This window comes from Delphinus delphis, chromosome 6 (genome assembly GCF_949987515.2).
Source record: "Delphinus delphis chromosome 6, mDelDel1.2, whole genome shotgun sequence".
NCBI lineage: Eukaryota > Metazoa > Chordata > Mammalia > Artiodactyla > Delphinidae > Delphinus > Delphinus delphis.
This window is the reverse complement of record NC_082688.1, coordinates 34,222,818-34,242,329: the sequence shown is the minus strand read 5'-3', so window position 1 is coordinate 34,242,329 and position 19,512 is coordinate 34,222,818. Positions and strand designations below refer to the sequence as shown.

General features: G+C 40.4%; 1 protein-coding gene across 2 annotated transcripts in view; it reads left to right on the top strand.

Annotated features, from left to right (window-relative positions):
• TDRD7 (tudor domain containing 7) overlaps positions 1–19,512 on the top strand; it is an 89,154-nt gene that overhangs the window by 68,862 nt on the left and 780 nt on the right. For both annotated transcript variants that reach the window (XM_060014466.1, XM_060014467.1), the window contains 5 exons: positions 1,110–1,196; positions 7,646–7,780; positions 10,040–10,150; positions 12,060–12,562; positions 17,090–17,250. In XM_060014466.1, coding sequence (XP_059870449.1) covers positions 1,110–1,196; positions 7,646–7,780; positions 10,040–10,150; positions 12,060–12,562; positions 17,090–17,250 — 997 coding nt within the window. The remainder of the gene's footprint in view (positions 1–1,109; positions 1,197–7,645; positions 7,781–10,039; positions 10,151–12,059; positions 12,563–17,089; positions 17,251–19,512) is intronic.

Genomic DNA, 19,512 nt, shown 5'->3' with positions numbered 1-19,512 from the left:
TCATCTCTGACCCCCTCACCTGGAAGTGAACCCTTGCCTCTGACCTACAGAGCACCCCGAGTGCCTCATGACACTTGTATGCAGCATTGTTTTAGCTGTTTGGGTATTTGTTTGCTTTACTAGAGTGTAGGCTTCCTGAGGGCAGAGACTGAGCCTCACCAGCTTCTGGTAAGTACCTAATTCATTTAGGTACTGTAGTAACTTATCTAGTGTCTTACATAAAATAGGTATTCCAAAATATTTGCTGAAGTGGATTAAACTTGTATTTAGACTACAGCCTAGAATCGAGACGTTATTAGATCTATAGCTTTACCTCTTTCTGTTACAGATGTCTTAGCTTGTATCTCAAGGTCATTACTGAAGTTTGATTTGCTGATCTATCCTAGAGAAATCTGAGACATCCAGAGGGTGACTGTAGTTACTCATTTGCATGCATGTGCTTATAATCTATAATGGTGAAAAGCACTCTTGATAGTTCTTAGTGCCCTGGAAACTCAAGTGGAAGGAGACATTGCCTGTGGGGAGAGTAGAAACATTCACCCTGAAGGAAAGAGGCAATGGCAGGTCCCCCATTTCAAGCTACAGCAGAGGAGGAGGATGAAAACATTGAACAACATTGAACTGGCACTGATATCCATATTTGTGTTGATAACGTTTCTTTTGTTTTGGATTAAAATCTTATCTTTGAATCTTGAATGTTAAAAGATGAAAAGAGGAGGCCTTATGAACTGCTAGCCTAACTGCTTCCCTTTCATACAGGCTGTTCATTTTATCGGATTTATCTTCCCTCTTTGTGTTTAACTGATGGTGCCTGAGCCTGGATGAATTATACTGACCTCCATGCTAACATTTTTAGACATTTTAACAATGCTGATTTATGAGCCATGTGCAAGGAAGAAGGGAAGATGGCTGCCACCAACATATGAGAAACAAGGCAGAAGCCCTACAACCCCTGTACATGTGCTGCGTCCACTGTAGCACACACCTCGCCGAAAGTCTGATCACATACGGGTGAAGCAGCTTGCCTGTGCCACAGCGGTGTTTTTCTCATGGTGTAGCAATGTGCTCTTTGCTGAGAATAATAAGTGGCATGCGTTTCTGTTTTGCAGCACATGACCTCTGAGTACTTCGTTTCATTACCCTTCTGTGGGAAAATCTGCCTCTTCCATTGCAAAGGAAAATGGTTACGAGTAGAGGTAAAATCAGTCACTTGACTTTTTTTAAACTTAAGATGAAATATTTGAGACATATAAATGAGGTTTTTAAAAAATGGAGTAAGCATCCATATACTCATCACCAGTTTAAGAAATAAAACATGATACATAAAACCAATATACAGTTGATGCTCCCTGTCTGCAGCCCTTTCTTTTACTCCCACCCCTGGGGGAGCTACCAGCTGAATTTGGTGTTTCTCCTTCCTATTCACTGCTCTAGACTTTTACTATATTTGTGTCTATACACACATACTTTTACTATCTGTATATTTCAATATAGAGATATTTAAAATGTAGAAGTGAATAGTATATATAATATTTATAGTAAAAACATGAATAAAGTAAACTAAATGAATGAATGTCTTAAAAATTTACACAAATTGTAAGATGTATTGATTCTTCTATAGCATGCTTTTTCATTCATTATGTTTGTGGTGTAATCTGTTTTCCCTGCTGTATGCTGTAACAGTGTACGAATATGCCAACATTATCACTCCATTCTTCTGACAATGGATATTTAGATTGTGTCGAATTTTTTGCTATAAACAGCACTACCATGAACCTTCCTGTGCATATCTCCCAGGGTACATATGTAGGAGTGGAATTTCTGGGCATAGGGAATGCCTAATTGCTCTCCAGAGTCACCCCTCCCTCGAGGGGTAGCCCTTTGAGTGTTCTGGCTTCTTGGGGGCATCTCATGTCCTCCCTCACCCCTGCCCAGGATGGCTTGGGTTTCAGTGTTCACATATTCCTCTATTTCCAGGGCCTAATAATTGTTTTATTTTCTTACAAGCTCAGTTATGAATTTGCAAGGAGGTTTGTTATATTTTGTCATAAATCTCTGTATGTTTTTCAAAGGTAGGTTTTGGATTTTTGTGGTTTCTTTCTTTTCTTCGTCTTCTTCTTCTTTTCTTTTTTTTTGATATCTATTTTGCCCAGTTAGTAAAATTGCAAATCTGGGCTTGATTTTTTTTTTTTCCCACAGTGGTGCTTAACCTAGGTGCAAAGACCTCTGCTTACAGGGAGCGCCTGGACCCCTCCCCAACAATTGTATGCAAATTATGTGTGTGTGTGTGTATTATGTATTTTGGAGGGAAAGTATTCATAATTTTCTTAAGATTCTCAAAGAAACCAACCCTAAGTAAGAATCATTGCTTTATTGAGTTTTATTACTGCATAGCAGCATTGTGATAACTTAATTGTACTGATTTTCCCTTTATTTAAGTAAATCTTGGTCATGGCTACTTTAATGAAAGCATCAGTTTTGAAATAATTATTGTCAATGTGAATGTGTGTCAGAAAGTTGAGATCTGGACTAAGATTTGGGTGCTTAGCTATAAACTTCAAAACATAATTTGTTAAAAAGAACACGACATTATCTGAATTTTAAAGCTCTGTGCTGTTTAGTGTATAATATATAAATGCACAAATACTTAATTTTTTAACCTTTTATTTTGAAGTAATTTCAGACTTTTAGAAAGTTGCAAAAATATTTTAAGGAGTTCCCATGTGCCCTTTACCCACCATCTCCAATTGTTAACGTCTTACATAACGATTATCAAAATCAGGAAATTAACATTGGTACAATATTATTAACTAATCTGCAGAACATACTGACATTTCCCAGATTGTCCTCCATATGTCCTTTTTCTGGTCCAGGATCCCAAGATGTATTTAGTTGTCATGTCTTCTTAGTTTCCTCCAACCTGGCAGTTGCTCAGTCTTTGTTGTTTGTGGCCTCTTGAAGAGTAGCAGTGTTTTGTAGAGTGTCTCTCAACTTGAGTTTCTCCGTGTGTGGAATCAGGCTATGCCTTTTTGGCAAAAATACCTTCTCAGTGTGTGCTCAAATACTTTAGATTAATATCTAGTATTATTTGTATTACTGTCAAGTTGTGTATTATCTACTTTTGAGGTAGCAAAAGTGTTCATTCTCTTAGTGATGCATAGAAAGTTAAGGAAAGAAAGATGATTAATGAAAAGCAGATCCTGTGTTTAAGTGATGTATTTGCTCTTGACATTGTAACTTGTCTAAACTTGTCTAAACTATAGTGCCTATACATTCTGAACTTATTCTGTAAGTCCAACCAACTTTATTCAGTGCAGTGGCCACTGCTCTCCCTGTTTCCCTGTAGAAGTGGTCTGCATTCACTCTGCACCATCTTCCAGTCAGTCCTCAGTCACTGCCACATGACTTCTGCCCATACTCCATCACAGAGCCTGTTCTTGTGAACAGCGTCTTAATTTTGCAGTTGTATTAGTATCTTCCAGGTCTTGTCGTACCAGACCTCTTTGCTGCATCGAACAGTGTTGAAACTTGAAATTCTCTTCTCACTGGGCTACCATGTTATCAAATCCTAATTTTCCTCATGATAGTCTAATAATTCCTTCTCTTATTTTTCACCCAAACCGCCTTCCACCCCCACTTCTGAAATGTCAGTGTCCCTAAGTCCTGTCCAGGTTCATCACTCTTCTCGGCCTCTGCATCCTTCTAGGTAATCCTATCTCATAGTTTCAGGTACCATTTTGGCCCTAATGACTCCCAAATTTGTTTTCCAGTCCTTGATGGGCTGCAGATTTGAGCAAAAAGCCAGCCTAATTGTCCATCTCACAAACTCTTTTAAGTTCTACATGTCTGAAACCAAAATTATCTTTCCCCATCCTTACCTTTCTCCCTTATCTCTATTTTAGTGGTACCTCCATTCATGCAGCCATGCAGGCTGTTTCTTAAGAGTTATCTTTGACTCCTGCATCTTCCTCAGCCCCAAGTGCAACTAATCACTGAACACTGCTGATTTTACAACTTTGTTAATTCTTGCCTGGAACACCGCAGTACCACACCAACTGGTTCCTCTGCCTTCACTCCTGTCTTCCTCTAGTCGAGCTCCGTATCACTAAGAGTAGCAACCCAAAATGCAAATAATTATACATCCAACTTATGACGAGACTTACTGTTTGCATGACGCTAAATGCTTTTTTAAACATGACCGATCTCATTTCATGTTCACAAAACCCTGTTATCCCTGTTCTTACTGATGAGGAAAGTCATCCAGCTAAAAAGTGGGAGAGCTGAGATTTAAAACCAAATCTATCTGATCCTAAAGCCCTCACCAGCAATTTTAGAAAGCTGACCATCTCATTCTTCTACTTAAGGCTTGACTTGGCTTCTCATCTACAGGGTAAAGTCTTAGTTCTTGAAGGCATGATATCTGCTTCTCTTAGACCTTGCCTTTGCCTGTCTCCCAGCCTCACCTCTTGCCTTGCCCGGCCTCTCATTTTATGCTCTAACGTAACCAAAATGCTTGTAGGCCCCACACGTAAGAAGTATGTGTGTGCCTTTGCCCCTCCTCTCCCCTCTATTTGAAATGTCCAGATTCGCCCCTAACTGGACTCCTACCAACCTGGCTTACTCCCATTCATCATTTAAGGTGCAGCTCTGAAAGGACATAAATTTGTGAAATTTATGAAATTTCAGTTTGTGAAAAAGGAAATACAAATGCCCAGTAAATATGATTATTTCTTAAAGTAACAAATTTGTGTAAACAAATTTACACAACTTAAATTATCCAGCCAAAGTGATTTGATAGATAAGTCACAATGTATGTATACGATAGACTTAAATAACATTAAAATGACATAGAAGACAAATTACATGAAATATTTTTATGAGACACTGAGTGGAAAGCAGTCAACTATGAAATAGTATCTACAAATGTTTTGTAATTCTTGTAAATCTAATCTTTTGTGAATCATGGGTAAAAGACTAGAAGGATAATTGTAACCTATAGTAGATTACAAGTGATTTTTATATATTTAAGTATATAAATTTTCTACAGTGGAGGCATTTTACTAAAATAAGAAAAAAAAGTAAATTTTTAAAGAAAAGTACCAATTCTAGGCATTCCCTCCTCCTGAAAGCTTGCCCTGACACCTGCTTCCTGCTGGGTCAGGTACCCACCCTCTGTGTTCTCACAGTACCCCAAGCGCAACTTCATTATTGCCTTTACTACATTATAGTATGGTTATGTATTTGTGTCGTCTCTCATGGCACTAGGAGCTCTTTGAGAAGAGGAAGTATATCTTTGCAGCCTAGTTATGCCTGGATATAACAAGCATTCAACAGATACCATCCATACCAATATATATGTTCAGTATGTATGTTTGAATAAACAAATACATTTTAAAATATTCCTCCATGGGACTGTTTGTGTTTATCATGTCTTAGATTTAAAAATTTATGCTATTATATTAATCAAGCATTCTCTCGGGCAGTAGAAAAAGGCTTCACTTCTGGCAAATCTGACTTCCAAGACGAAAGTGGCCCAGTTCTCAACAGTCATCATACCGAAGGCACCACCACGCTTAGGTAGCAGTTAGTGCAGTTGTAGGCGTGAGATCTCAGCCCAGATAACCACCTCCATGGGGCTATATTTGGCCACTGTAAATATTTAACAATAGCAAGTGTCACAATGGCATTTTAGGGGCATATTAGGGGAGATTGTGGCATTTAAAGGTGCATCCAGAATCTTACATTGTTTTCTTGCCATTTGGCCACAGGTAGGTAATTATTGCTTTGATTCAGTGTGTAACTTACCCATTTTTTTTTAAACATCTTTATTGGAGTATAATTGCTTTACAATGGTGTGTTAGTTTCTGCTTTATAACAAAGTGAATCAGTTATACATATACATATATCCCCATATCTCTTCCCTATTGCATCTCCCTCCCTCCCACCCTCCCTATCCCACCCCCCTAGGTGGTCACAAAGCACTGAGCTGAACCCCCTGTGCTATGCGGCTGCTTCCCACTAGCTAGCTATTTTACGTTTGATAGTGTATATATGTCCATGCCACTCTCTCACTTTGTCCCAGCTTACCCTTCCCCCTCCCCGTATCCTCAAGTCCATGCTCTAGTAGGGCTGCATCTTTATTTCCGTCTTGCCCCTAGGCTTTTCTGACCATTTTTTTCTTTTTTCTTTCTTTTTTTTTTAGATTCCATATATATGTGTTAGCATACAGTATTTGTTTTTCTCTCTCTGACTTACTTCACTCTGTATGACAGTCTCTAGGTCCATCCACCTCACTACAAATAACTCAGTTTTGTTCCTTTTTATGGCTGAGTAATATTCCATTGTATATATGTGCCACATCTTCTTTATCCATTCATCTGTTGATGGACACTTAGGTTGCTTCCATGTCCTGGCTATTGTAAATAGTGCTGCAATGAACATTGGGGTACATGACTCTTTTTGAATTGTGGTTTTCTCAGAGAGTATGCCCAGTAGTGGGATTGCTGGGTCATATGGTAATTCTACTTTTAGTTCTTTAAGGAACCTCCATACTGTTCTCCATAGTGGCTGTATCAATTTACATTCCCACCAACAGTGCAAGAGGGTTCCCTTTTCTCCACACCCTCTCCAGCATTTATTGTTTGTAGATTTTTTGATGATGGCCATTCTGACCGGTGTGAGATGATATCTCATTGTAGTTTTGATTTGCATTTCTCTAATGATTAATGATGTTCCCATTTTTGACAAATGACACAAAGTATCATTGGGCTTTCTGGCTAAGCTATAAAATACCAAAATGTGTCATGTTTTAAAAATACATAGTATTGGGACCTCCCTGGTGGCGCAGTGGTTAAGAATTCGCCTGCCAGTGCAGGGGACACGGGTTCAAGCCCTGGTCCAGGAAGATCCCACATGCTGCAGAGCGTCTAAGCCCGTGCACCACAACTACTGAGCCTGGGCTCTAGAACCCACAAGCCGCAACTACTGAGCCCGCACTCTAGAGCCCGCAAGCCACAACTACTTAGCCTGCACACCTAGAGCCCGTGCTCCGCAACAAGAGAAGCCACCGCAATGAGATGCCCACGCACCGCAACGAAGAATAGCCCTCACTCGCCGCAACTAGAGGAAGCCCGCGTGCAGCAACGAAGACCCAATGTAGCCAAAAATAAATTAATTAATTTTAAAAAAAGACCAAGTTTAACTGTAAAAAACAAAAACACATAATATTTACCTACTACAAGTAAAATTCTGTCTCTGAATTCTCTCTATTATTTCCTCATTGCTAAGACACAGTAGTTTTTTTTTTTTCCTCACATCCTAATATTTTGGAGAACAGACTGTATCTTACGATCAGCAGTATATAATAATGTATAAAATTGTTTTACAATCAGTAGTATCCTAGAATTGAAAACATAGTAATTATTACTATATTTATGAATTAACAGCAAGATGTTGAAATCAATTCTACTATAAAAATATCTATTTGGTAAATAAGTACATTTTAAAATAAAAGAAAATTCAATCAGCACTGATAGTTTTTGTTGCTTTTTATGTGCATTTTAGAGCTGTACAAAATGTAATTGCACAGAAGCATTGTGGCCTTTTGGATATGCTAATAAATCAGCCAACACTTGTCTCATTGCAGATTACGAATGTTCACAGCAGCCGGGCTCTTGATGTTCAATTCCTGGATTCTGGCACTGTGACGTCTGTGAAAGTGTCCGAGCTCAGGGAAATTCCCCCTCGGTTTCTCCAAGAAATGATTGCAGTACCACCTCAGGTACTATATGTTACAAGCCTAGGAGATTGGCTGAAAGGGATTTGGATGTGTTCATAATCACATTGTGAGATGCTCTCTCAGTTTTTGATGATGATTGAGTTTAACAAAATTGGAAATGATCCAAATGGTGGCTCACTTAGACAAGAAGACCAGTGAGACGTACAGAATATTGTTTGATAAATGTTTGTTTTCAAGCATGTTGAGTCATCAGGCTATATTGTCCAGTTAGAGGTTCCACTTTAATAATTAGATGCCAGTGCTGGCTTCTACACAGTTTCAGGATATTATATGTAAATATTTACTTCCAGAGTTCTTAATTTAATTAGGTAACCATTCTCTTCGGATATATGTTTATATTTAACCTTCTCCTCATAGATTTTAGTGAAAAGATTAACTACAGTCTATCCTTCCTCTCTTGATAAAAATTCAAGATGATAAGAAGTTTGAATTATTTTGAATTAATTAAAATTATTAATAGCTATTTCCTACTTAGGGGAAGTAGAGTTTGTACAGAAATCCATCATGCTTTGAAAATAAAATTGTTCAACATTCTATAATTTCAAGGGGCCCCTTGACCTATATTTACCGAAAGATTTCTTATGTATCAAAACTCAGTGAATAAAAAGTACTTGACCATAATTAGCATGGCTTTTATAATTTCTCTCACTGCAGTCACTGTTGCCTTTCCTAAAATGACTATTACAGAGAAGCTGTTTAACTTGAGTTCAAGCCAATTTTCAGAATCACATTTTTTCTTATTGCTGCTCAGCATAATATTGAAAATTGTTAGACCTTTAAGTGCTTTCACTTGATAACACCTCTGGCCTCTGTACCCCTTGTTAGAACATCCATCTAGGGCCAGCCTTACCTAGAAAAGGTTTCCAGGGCTGGAGGAGATGGGTGATCTGTCCCACTGCTTCTGACTGTCTGAAAATTACACAGGTGTACTTTCTTGGTAAAAGCCACTCTAATTTTTTCTATTAATCTTATCTGGATTTTTTATTTGATAGATGCGAAGTTGGGGGAACCTTTAAAACAAGCTAGGGCAAGCCTCTGGCTAACAGCATCTCCCCAAGAGGTTCAGAGTAGCAAACTGATGGCCTGTTGGCCAAGGCTGACCCATGAATATTGGGTCTGGGCCCTTGGCTCGTATAGTGTTTTAAAATGTGAATTAGTTGTCTGCTTCTAGCTTCTCTTTACCAACTAGAAAACATGACTCTATTGAGCAGTCCCCTTTATGGCACGGTGCTCTGTGGGAGCTTGGGAAGTGACGTTCTCCTCTGCAGGGCTTGTGCTCTCCAGTGCACAGGCCCCAGCTGGCCCGCCTCACTCCCTCTTTGCCCACCTGGCACCTGCACTAGTAGAGTCTGCTCTCTTTGCTCTAAGTGACCTCCTCCCCACCCAGAAAGGTACCTCATGCAGGGGGCACAGTGGGAGACTTGGAGCCCCCAAGGATGAAGGGAGGGTGTACGACAGGGAGGTTGGGGCTCAGAGAGGAAAGAAGAAATCTAGGAATCCTGGAAGTAAGTTGCATCTCCTGCATAAAATTGCCTCCATCAATTCAAAGGCTCCCATGAGACTGGAGGGAGTCCCTGGGGTTACCTTTTCCTCCCTGATGTAGCCATTCTGCAGAAGCTTGTGCAGTGATGGTGGGAGGTAAAAAGCATCAGGGAAAATGAGGCTTTTAGGTGTCACTGGGTTTTAGTTTTTCTTTCCGTGCTTGATTCTCATTACAACCTCCTTCAAAAGGTAAGTACAAATGCCTGGGGTACTCAGCAAATGCTTCATTCAGCCGGAAGCCTCCACAGAGATTTTTACAACAGGAGTCAGATTTCATCCAAATGACATTTCATTTTTTTTTTAGTTGGGCATAAAGGGAAGACCTAGATATAAGTCCCAATCTTGTCTTCACGACTTTGTGATCTTACACAGGTTAGTATCTCTGAGTCTGTTTCACCGTCTGCAAAATGAGATCACAACACTGGCCTGCCATGCAGAAGTATTGTAGGGTGAGAAGTATGTGAAGTGCCTGGTATAACCCTGGTTCATGATAGGAGTAAAGACAATGGTAGTAATATAAATAGATCAGGAACATAGCAGATGCTCCAGCCCGAGAACTGTGATTGTCATTATTAGCTATTGCTGTTGCTTGCTCTCTACCTTGGCAACATTTGACTTGTAGGAAAATAATATTGACACTACTCATAAGTACCTATTTTAAGATGGCGTGTCCTCTTTTCCGTTGTGTTTTCTTTTCAGGCTATAAAGTGCTGTTTAGCAGATCTTCCACAGTCTATTGGCATGTGGACACCAGATGCTGTGCTTTGGCTAAGAGATTCTGTTTTGAATTGCTCAGACTGTAGCATTAAGGTTAGTTATCTTATTGGTCTTGATAAAAGGGGGCTGTCAGCCAGAAGGACTCACTTTTTTTTTTCCCCACTTGTTTTTGTGAAAGAATTTTATCTTACTGTAAACTGATGCTTTTACCTCCGACACACTTTTATAGTCAGGAGGTTGGTTACATGTGTAGCTATAAGATATCTGATGGTTTAATTTTTATTTAAGAATTTATCCTATATCTCCAGTGTTACTTTTAAACCCTTTATATAATTTTTTGATTATTAATAAGGTAGCAGGTAGTTCTGTGCTCCTATTTTGCTCCATGATAAGGAGTTAAGTCTGCAACAGAGGACCATGTATCTCTTGATAAATGTTTCTAAAGACCATTTAAATAAGTCCGGTATTTCTTTCTTTTATCCCTAAAGTAAAATGGATTATAAACAAATATTTGCTTGTAATCTTGGTTTTTGTCTCTTCCTAAAACTTATTTAAACTGCTTTATTTCTTTCACTAGCGTGTTTCTTTTTCACACTCTTGCATCTTCATATCAAAAACACTGCTCATATTTCCAAGAATAGAAATGTAAGATAATATTTCTCTATTTTAACTGATGTAAATAGTGTTATCATTTTATATAAGTATTTAACAATGTTAGCACTGAAATGTCCTTGAGAAATATCTTCGTGAAGACCTCTCACTTATTCGAGCCCACACTGATTTTCCTGTCTTGATTCTCCTCTAGGGTTTGTCATGTGCAATCACACAGTTATATACCATTTTATATTCTTCAATTGCCACATGAGTTTTGTTTTCTCAGCTACATTTTCAGCTCCTAAAGCCAGGGTATTGGGTAGTCAATAAAAATCTTTTTAATGGTTGATTTTTGAAACGGTGTTTCTGTACCATAAATATCAAAATGAATTAGCAGTCAGTACTTCATTAGCCCTCCAAAGAATGAATTTAAATAGACTCCTCTTGCTAGGAGAAAAGCTTTTAAAGTAAATTACTTTAGAAGGATTGCCTTGCTGGTGTCTCCTTGTCTTCATGCCTGTGTTCCTGCCTTTCATTTCTAGCCCAATTTGGTAAAAGATAGATGCGGCTAGAAGTGTCTCATTTTTGTTATTCCTGAGATAAACCAGAGGAGCTGATGAGAAGAATTAACAGTCACCCAGCCCTTTGGGACACACAGTCCAGTTATCAACGTGTGGTGCTCCCATACAGACATTCACCCCTCTGACAGAAAAAGGTAGCCAGGTAATCAGAGGTCTCCTGGGCGAAAGGTGCAAGATGGTGACTATAATTTTGGCCTATTCAGTGGAGCTTTCTTCCTCTTTTTCTCCCAAGGTCCCTCTCCTCTCATGTAACTGGGGGAAAGGGAGAGGAGTGAGAGCAGATATTAGGACCAAACAAGGACTTTGGACCAAAGATCCCAAAGGGTATGGTGAAGGTCAAAGCTTTTTCTTTCCCTTCTCTGTCTGAGAGTACACCAGCATTAAGCAGAATTCTTACAGGACATTTTGCCGTTTTTATTATTTTTTATTGTTGAAGTTGGATGATGAGCACATGGGGGTTCATTGGGTTACTCTTTCTTGAGTGTTTTAACATGTCATTAATATAAAAAAATTAATCATGATATATAGAATCACTTCCTTTCAGTGATAATGACCTCTAGCCAGTCATAGATATTCTCAGTTTTTAGAGGTTAGTAAATTTTTCATTTCCACAAGCTTGCCACTGGTTTCTAGACTACTTGGACCTACGAGCTTATTCATTGCTACAGCTGTGCTAGATAATTCATCTGACCTCAAATAAAATGATTTTAGCAAGTTGGGTTCTTTGCAAAATGCTGTTTTATAATATTTAAAGTTAATATTATAACCATCTCAGAATTCAGCGTGAACTTGGATTTCTTTAAGTTGGTTTTGTGTGTTTTCCAAAGGTGACAAAAGTGGATGAAACCAGAGGGATGGCACATATTTATTTATTTACCCCCAAGAACTTCCCCGACCCTCACCGCAGTATCAATCGCCAGATCACAAACGCAGACTTGTGGAAGCATCAGAAGGATGTGTTTCTGAGTGCCATATCCAGCGGAGCTAGCTCCCCCAACAGCAAGAGTGCGAACACCTCCATTGTGGGCAACACGGGAGAGAATTTCAGAAAGAGCCTCTCGGATATCCTCAAAAAGTCGTTGGTAGACCATACTAGCTCTTTCTCCATGGAGGAGCTGCCACCTCCTGTCCACTTGTCCAAGCCAGGGGAACACATGGATGTGTATGTGCCAGTGGCCTGTCACCCGGGCTACTTTGTCGTCCAGCCGTGGCAAGAGATACATAAGCTGGAAGTTCTGATGGAAGAGATGATTCTTTATTACAGTGTGTCTGAGGAGCGCCATGTGGCAGTGGAGAAAGACCAAGTGTATGCTGCAAAAGTGGAAAATAAGTAGGTCCTTGGACAGACAGAGCCTTTTATTCTCCTCCTAAGAAAAACGTGTAGAATGATACCAAGAGTCCTTAATCCCTGCAGGGGGACTTGGAACTGCACAAATGGGAATTTTGAATGTGAAATGAGACCAATGAATTGTGCAATTTTCTAATATTTAAAATGATGCCATTTATCTAAAAATCTAATGACCCTAGTGCTGTTAAAAACCTCATTATATCTAAAGTGAATGTTTAAATATTTTTTCTACTTTCCTATGAGAAAAATATTTTTTTATTTAAGAAATAATGTCTTTTATTTAATGACTTTCTAAATTTTAAAAATAAAATGTTTAGGGGCTTCCCTGGTGGCGCGGTGGTTGGGGGTCCGCCTGCCGATGCAGGGGACGCGGGTTCGTGCCCCGGTCCGGGAGGATCCCACATGCCGCGGAGCGGCTGGGCCCGTGAGCCATGGCCGCTGAGCCTGCGCGTCTAGAGCCTGTGCTCCGCAACGGGAGAGGCCACAGCAGTGAGAGGCCCGCGTACCGCAAAAATAAATAAATAAATAAAATAAAATGTTTAGGGCTTCCCTGGTGGCGCAGTAGTTTAGAGTCTGCCTGCCGATGCCGGGGATGTGGATTCGTGCCCCGGTCCGGGAAGATCCCACATGCCGCGGAGCTGCTAGGCCCGTGAGCCATGGCCACTGAGCCTGTGCGTCCGGAGCCTGTGCTCCGCGACGGGAGAGGCCACAACAGTGAGAGGCCCGCGTACCGCAAAAAAAAAAAAAAAAAAAAAAAAAGTATAAGAAAACAAAGTCCATCAACCAACATAAACCCTTGTTAAAAGTTAAACTTTTTCACTTAACATAATTCTGTGAACACTTTTCCATGTGATGAGATTTCTTCATAAACATTTTAATGGCTAAATATTCCATCATATAGAGAAATCATAATTTACTTATCACTTTCTTTTGTAGGTTTTTTTCTCCCAGATTTTTCACTGTTACAAATAATGTTGAACTTAAATCTTTGTTCGGCTCTCTGATTATGTATTTATGAGATAGATTCCTAGAAGAGAAGTCACTTGTTTAAAGATTACAGGATTTTTGATATATGCAGTCAGTTTCTTTCTAGAGAGCTTGTGGCACCCTTTATAAGGTGCAACAGTGCCTATTTCACTGCTCTTTGGCCTTTGGACAGTGAGAATCATAATTCCTTACATTTGTTTTAGCACTTTCAGTCTGTTTTCTCACGTTTGCACATTTGGATCCACACTCTCCTCTCCTGAAGCCCCCAGGATGTGCTGGTTCCAACCCAAGGAAGCCCAAGTTCCTCAAGCTATACACTCACTCCGGGAAGCCCTGGACAATGGCACAAGCTCCCCGCTCCCCCTTCCCTTTGCCAGCTTTCTTAGGGGAAATGTGCCAGCTTATTTGACAATGCTGAACAAAAAGAACAATCTCTCCCCCTACCCTCCCTGTCCCAACACACAGACATACATACACACCCCCCAAAACTCAACTTGAAAGGTCAACTGCTTATTTTTTTTCTATAAAATGCTTTCATTCATTCTTTGTTTGTTTGTTTTGCGGTACGTGGGCCTCTCACTGCTGTGGCCTCTCCCTGCTGTGGCCTCTCCCGTTGCAGAGCACAGGCTCCGGACACGCAGGCTCAGCGGCCAAGGCTCACGGGCCCAGCCGCTCCGCGGCATGTGGGATCTTCCCAAACCGGGGCACGAACCCGTGTCCCCTGCATCGGCAGGCGGACTCTCAACCACTGCGCCACCAGGGAAGCCCCTCATTCATTCTTAAGATAGCAAGTACAGGCATTTATAAAATTTTGTTATTTTTATGGGAGGAAAAAAACTAATTTTCAACACTTAAAAGTGAAAAGTATAATAGCTCTCATTCTAAAAAGCATTCAACTTATATGTCATAAGCTTTTCATCTTTAAAAAATATTTTTACTATGTCATGTTATTTACAATCATAAGCATAAATGGGTTCCAATTTGCCTCATCAGAACTCTTTGTTATTGGATAGTTTAATCTCAGTTAAAGCCAAGCTAATGCTAACCCTTACCTGAGGAGCAGATTGATGATGATTAGTGGTGGGGAGGTGCCACTTGGAGGGAAGGATCATGTGAAGATCTCTGAACACCGGAGATCTGTAGTGTGGGACTTCAGACTCCACCCCTACTCCCCCATGGATTGAACAGTTCTGCCTCAGGACTCTGGGGCGTTAATCAGTTAATTTGTCCCAGATAATCAAGGGATGTCTTATATATGGGAACAGATTATCTGATATTTTTTGAAACTTTATGAACTGAATCAATGTAAAGTGTTCAGAGCTTCTGTCTTGCTTACAACCCAGGACTATTTACTAAACCTTGTTCCCAGCTCTGGTAAGTTAAGATTTAGGAATTTCAGGTACAGTTTTGATTTACAGTGATTTCCAAATCTATCCCAATTTAAGAATAACCTGGGCAGCCTATTAAAAATGCAGATTCCCCTTCCTCACCCCAGGCCTCCTGAGTCAGAATCTCTGGTAGTAGAACCCCAGAATCTGTGTTTTAAGTAAACTCTCCAGGTGATCCACATGTAGCCTTGCACTGAAATTGGTAATGTCGTCAAAACTGAAGCCTTTATTTAAGCTCTTAGTTTTGAAAGTTGAAAGCTAAATAGAAATGCAACACATAGGTTTCCTGATGGTTCTCTCCTCACAGCTCTGTACCTCTTATTTATAGACTAAAAGCACAGACCATCAATCATTTGCCTTGTACAGTTTAAAGACAGTGATATTGGTGGAAACCAAATGTTTTTATCTCCTTTTACACTTATATGAATTAGCAACCTGCACCGTACTGGCATTTCCACATATGGAAATTTCTCTTCAAATTAATCTAAAGTTCTTATTTGCACAGCTTATCTTCATTTTAAGAATACTTATAATAATGGCTGCCATTTGCCAACTGCCTGTTATATGCCAAATTAATGTGTTAGGCACTTCATATGTATTATTTCTGCAAGTAAATTGAAACTAAACATTACACATGAGATAATTGAGGCACAGAGAGGCTAAATAAAGAGCCCAGAGTTAACATGACTGAAAAATGGCTCAGTGGGACTCCAGCTCAGGTCTGTTTGGCCCCCAAAGGTCAGGTCTGTTTGGCCCTCAGGTCATGTACTTATTATGATACCTTTCTGTGTCCCTGTTGTCTCTGTGATTCATGGGTAATTGCTTGCTTCACTTTGGGCTTATCTGAAGGTTTCTAGAGTTCCTCCCAGAACCCCCCAATTATATACAGTGTTTGAAGTTGGCCTCTTTGTAGCTTTTTTTTTTAATAAGTTTATTTTATTTATTTTTGGCTGCACTGGGTGTTTGTTGCTGCACATGATCTTTCTATAATTGCGGTGAGCGGGGGCTACTCTTCGTTGCAGTGAGCAGGCTTCTCACTGCGGTGGCTTCTCATGTTGCAGAGCACGGGCTCTAGGCACGCGGGCCTCAGTAGCTGTGGCACGAGGGCTCAATAGTTGTGGCTCGCGGGCTCTGGAGCACAGGCTCAGTAGTTGTGGCGCACGGGCTTAGTTGCTCCGCGGCACGTGGGATCTTCCTGGACCTGGGATCGAACCCGTGTCCCCTGCATTGGCAGGTGGATTTTGAACCACTACACCACCAGGGAAGTCCCGAAACCATTCTTATTAAAGATATAGAGCTCATTACCGAGTCCAGTGGCTTCTGCTAACTCAATCCTAGTTGACCTCCCTGTAACATGGAATGCTTTACACTACTTGTCTCTTGGTTTCTGCAGCATCACTCTTTTCAGGACCTCCTGCTGCCACCTACCTTCTATTCCTCAGTCTCCTTTTACTGGGTAACCTTCTTTTGCCTTAAATTTTTGTGTTTCCCAGGATTCTGTCCTCACTTCACTTTTTTTCAAACGTTCTCTGCTGAAGCATTCTCATTCTCTCTCATAGCTTCATAAACTACCTTTATTTTGATGACCTTCCCCCCTACCAACTCTAATCTGTATCTGCTGCTTCAGCCATTCTCCTGAGCTCCAGACCTTTGGTCCAGATGCTACCTGGATAGCCCTAAAGTATCTTGCCTGGAAGTCCCTGAATTAATGCATTCTCCATACCTGGTCCCGCTTGCTTCTCTCTTTCCATCTTCCACACATGGACCTTGTCCCCATAGTATGGCCATTTCCTGTCTCCCCATCAAAGTGAAGGGATCTGCCAGCCTTGTCCTGATTGTGCTCTGTAGCACTGTTTCCTCCTGCTTAGTGGTGGTTTTCCTTTATTAGCTCCGTGAGGCCTGTAAAAGGGTATTGAGTGAACAAATTGCATCAAATGAGCCAGTGACAAAGCAGAGAATAGTAACCTTTGGAAAAGAAGAAGCAGTCTCTTTAAAAACTTCTACAACAGCATAGTTTTATACTTTAGTAAATAACATTTGTATTAATTTTCCTTTTTATCAAAAAATGTTGCCCTTAAAGCAGGTGTTGACTTTGTGCGTTTTTTTCTTCCTTTTTACTCCAATGCACATCTAGGTGGTACAGGGTGCTTTTAAAAGGAATCCTGACCAATGGACTGGTGTCCGTGTATGAGCTGGACTATGGCAAGCACGAATTAGTCAACATAAGAAAAGTGCAGCCCCTGGTGGACATGTTCCGAAAGCTGCCGTTTCAAGCAGTCACAGCTCAACTAGCAGGTAACTTCTGGGGAATTTGGACTCATGACACAATAGTAGTATATATTGTCGTTTTGTCCTGGGTACAGAATCATTGGCCTATTGATAATTTTTAATGATCTCTCAAGGTCATGCCCTTCCACTATATCTATTTCTGTTTTTCCATATTCCTTTCTGTCTCTGGTTTCATGTATGAGTATTTTTCTAAAACTGTAATCTTCATACAGGTACAGTATTGCATTCTGCTTTCACACTATTGCTTTTTGGGTGGTTGTTTGATGGTCCTGATAACAATTTTTAATAGCTGCAAAATATTCTGTTTAATCATTGTTTCCCTATTGTTGAACATTTAGGTTGTTTACACTTTTATTGTAGTATTGAGGAAAAAAACCCACAGCTACATATATTAGCCAAAACAAGCAAATGGAAACAATGAGACAAATAACCAACAGGAGAACATTGCGCGATTAAGATTTCATAATTTATTGCAGGAATTATAATGCATCTACGTAATGGACTTTCACAATTATAAAACATTCCTGGCTCGTAGAATATGACCATTTTCATGGCCAAATCAGTTTCCACTTGCATCGCAACTAACAACACACAAGTGTGTGATTTCACCACACTCACACCAGCCTGTTGACTGTCATAAAATCTGAGGAGCTGAGTTAATAGGTGTAGAGTGGTACTTCTTTATGATACTGTCTGATGAGATTTGTTTTATCTTCTGTGAAGGCAGTGCAGATATCTGTGTGCCCTCTACCAGTAGGTAGCATGGGTGCCTAGCTGAAACTCCACCCAGAGAGCTGTCGCCGTGAGCAGAGGGTGCGGAGGCCAAGAGGGCTGAGGGGTGCCGACACCTCCAGTTGTCTGGAGGTCCTGCTCTGCTGGGATAGGGCAAGTTATGACCACATGTGCAACCCTCATTCCTCACCCCCCGCTCACCCCATACACTTAGCAGTGGCAGAACTGACTTGATCTCAGAAATGAGAGAAATTATGTATATAAATTCTTCTTATTGACAGCGTTTATTGAAGATATATATATGTAGATAGATAGGTAGAAAGAGAGAGAGAGAGAGATTGCCTTATTTGAAGTATTTTCCAGTTTCTTTGTGTCTCCTACTAGAACTCAAAGGAAACTCCCATGGTAGACAGATATGAACCAAAAATGGCATCTTACACATGGCATGACTACCACTGATCTGCTTTGAACTCAAACTTCTAAATGGTTTCTTCAGAATTAATGGCTACATTTTTCATTTTCACTTTTTAACATTCAGGTTTTTCTAACAACACATTTTGTTAAACATGACAATCAAACGGCCCAGTGAAGGGATCTCCGTGAGGGAGGATCGTGTGGCCCCATCATCCCCACCCCGGCTTCGTGGCCACAGTCACTGGTGTTCCCTGTGCAGGGGACTCTACAGCTGCTTCATTTCACTGAATTCGTGCCAGTGCTGGGAGGCTCAGGCTCTGTTACAGTCACTGAAGCAGCAGCTTACAGACAGTTCTAGGCTTCTCTCATGGGAAATTCTTAGTAATCAAAGAATTTAGCCCACTCACTACACCGAAAAGTCTTTTAAATTATATGTGGAACTGCCAGACCTTCATCACTATGGGGCATAATTTATATATCTAATCTAACATATGTGAACTTAATTTATGTTAGTTAATAATACTTCTTGAAAAATACATATTCTTGTCTCAGTTTTGTTTTAAAACCTAATTCAGAATTCTCTAACTTGAGCTCTCAAGTTTAAAAGTCATGGGGATTTAGAAATGCATGGGACTTAAAATTCATCTGGTCCAACCACTTTATTTTACAAGAAGTAAACTGAGGCCTGAGAAATCAACTGGTTTCCTCACGATCATACCATTTGATAGAGGAAGAGCTGGGAATAGTAACTGAGTCTCCAGACTTTCATTCCAGTGCTTTTACCATGGTGATGTATGTAATTTAAAATACTGTTGGGCTTCCCTGGTGGCGCAGTGGTTGAGAGTTCGCCTGCCGATGCAGGGGACACGGGTTCGTGCCCCGGTCCGGGAAGATCCCACATGCCGCGGAGCGACTGGGCCCATGAGCCATGGCTGCTGAGCCTGCGCGTCCAGAGCCTGTGCTCCGCAACGGGAGAGGCCACAACAGTGAGAGGCCCCCGTACCACAAATAAAATAAAATACTGTTAAGTGTATTAATTCTTCTTCTTCTTCTTTTCTTTTTTTTACTATATCTGGTTCATCAGGGAAAAAAATCTGTAAATAAGAGTAATGTCATTGATAT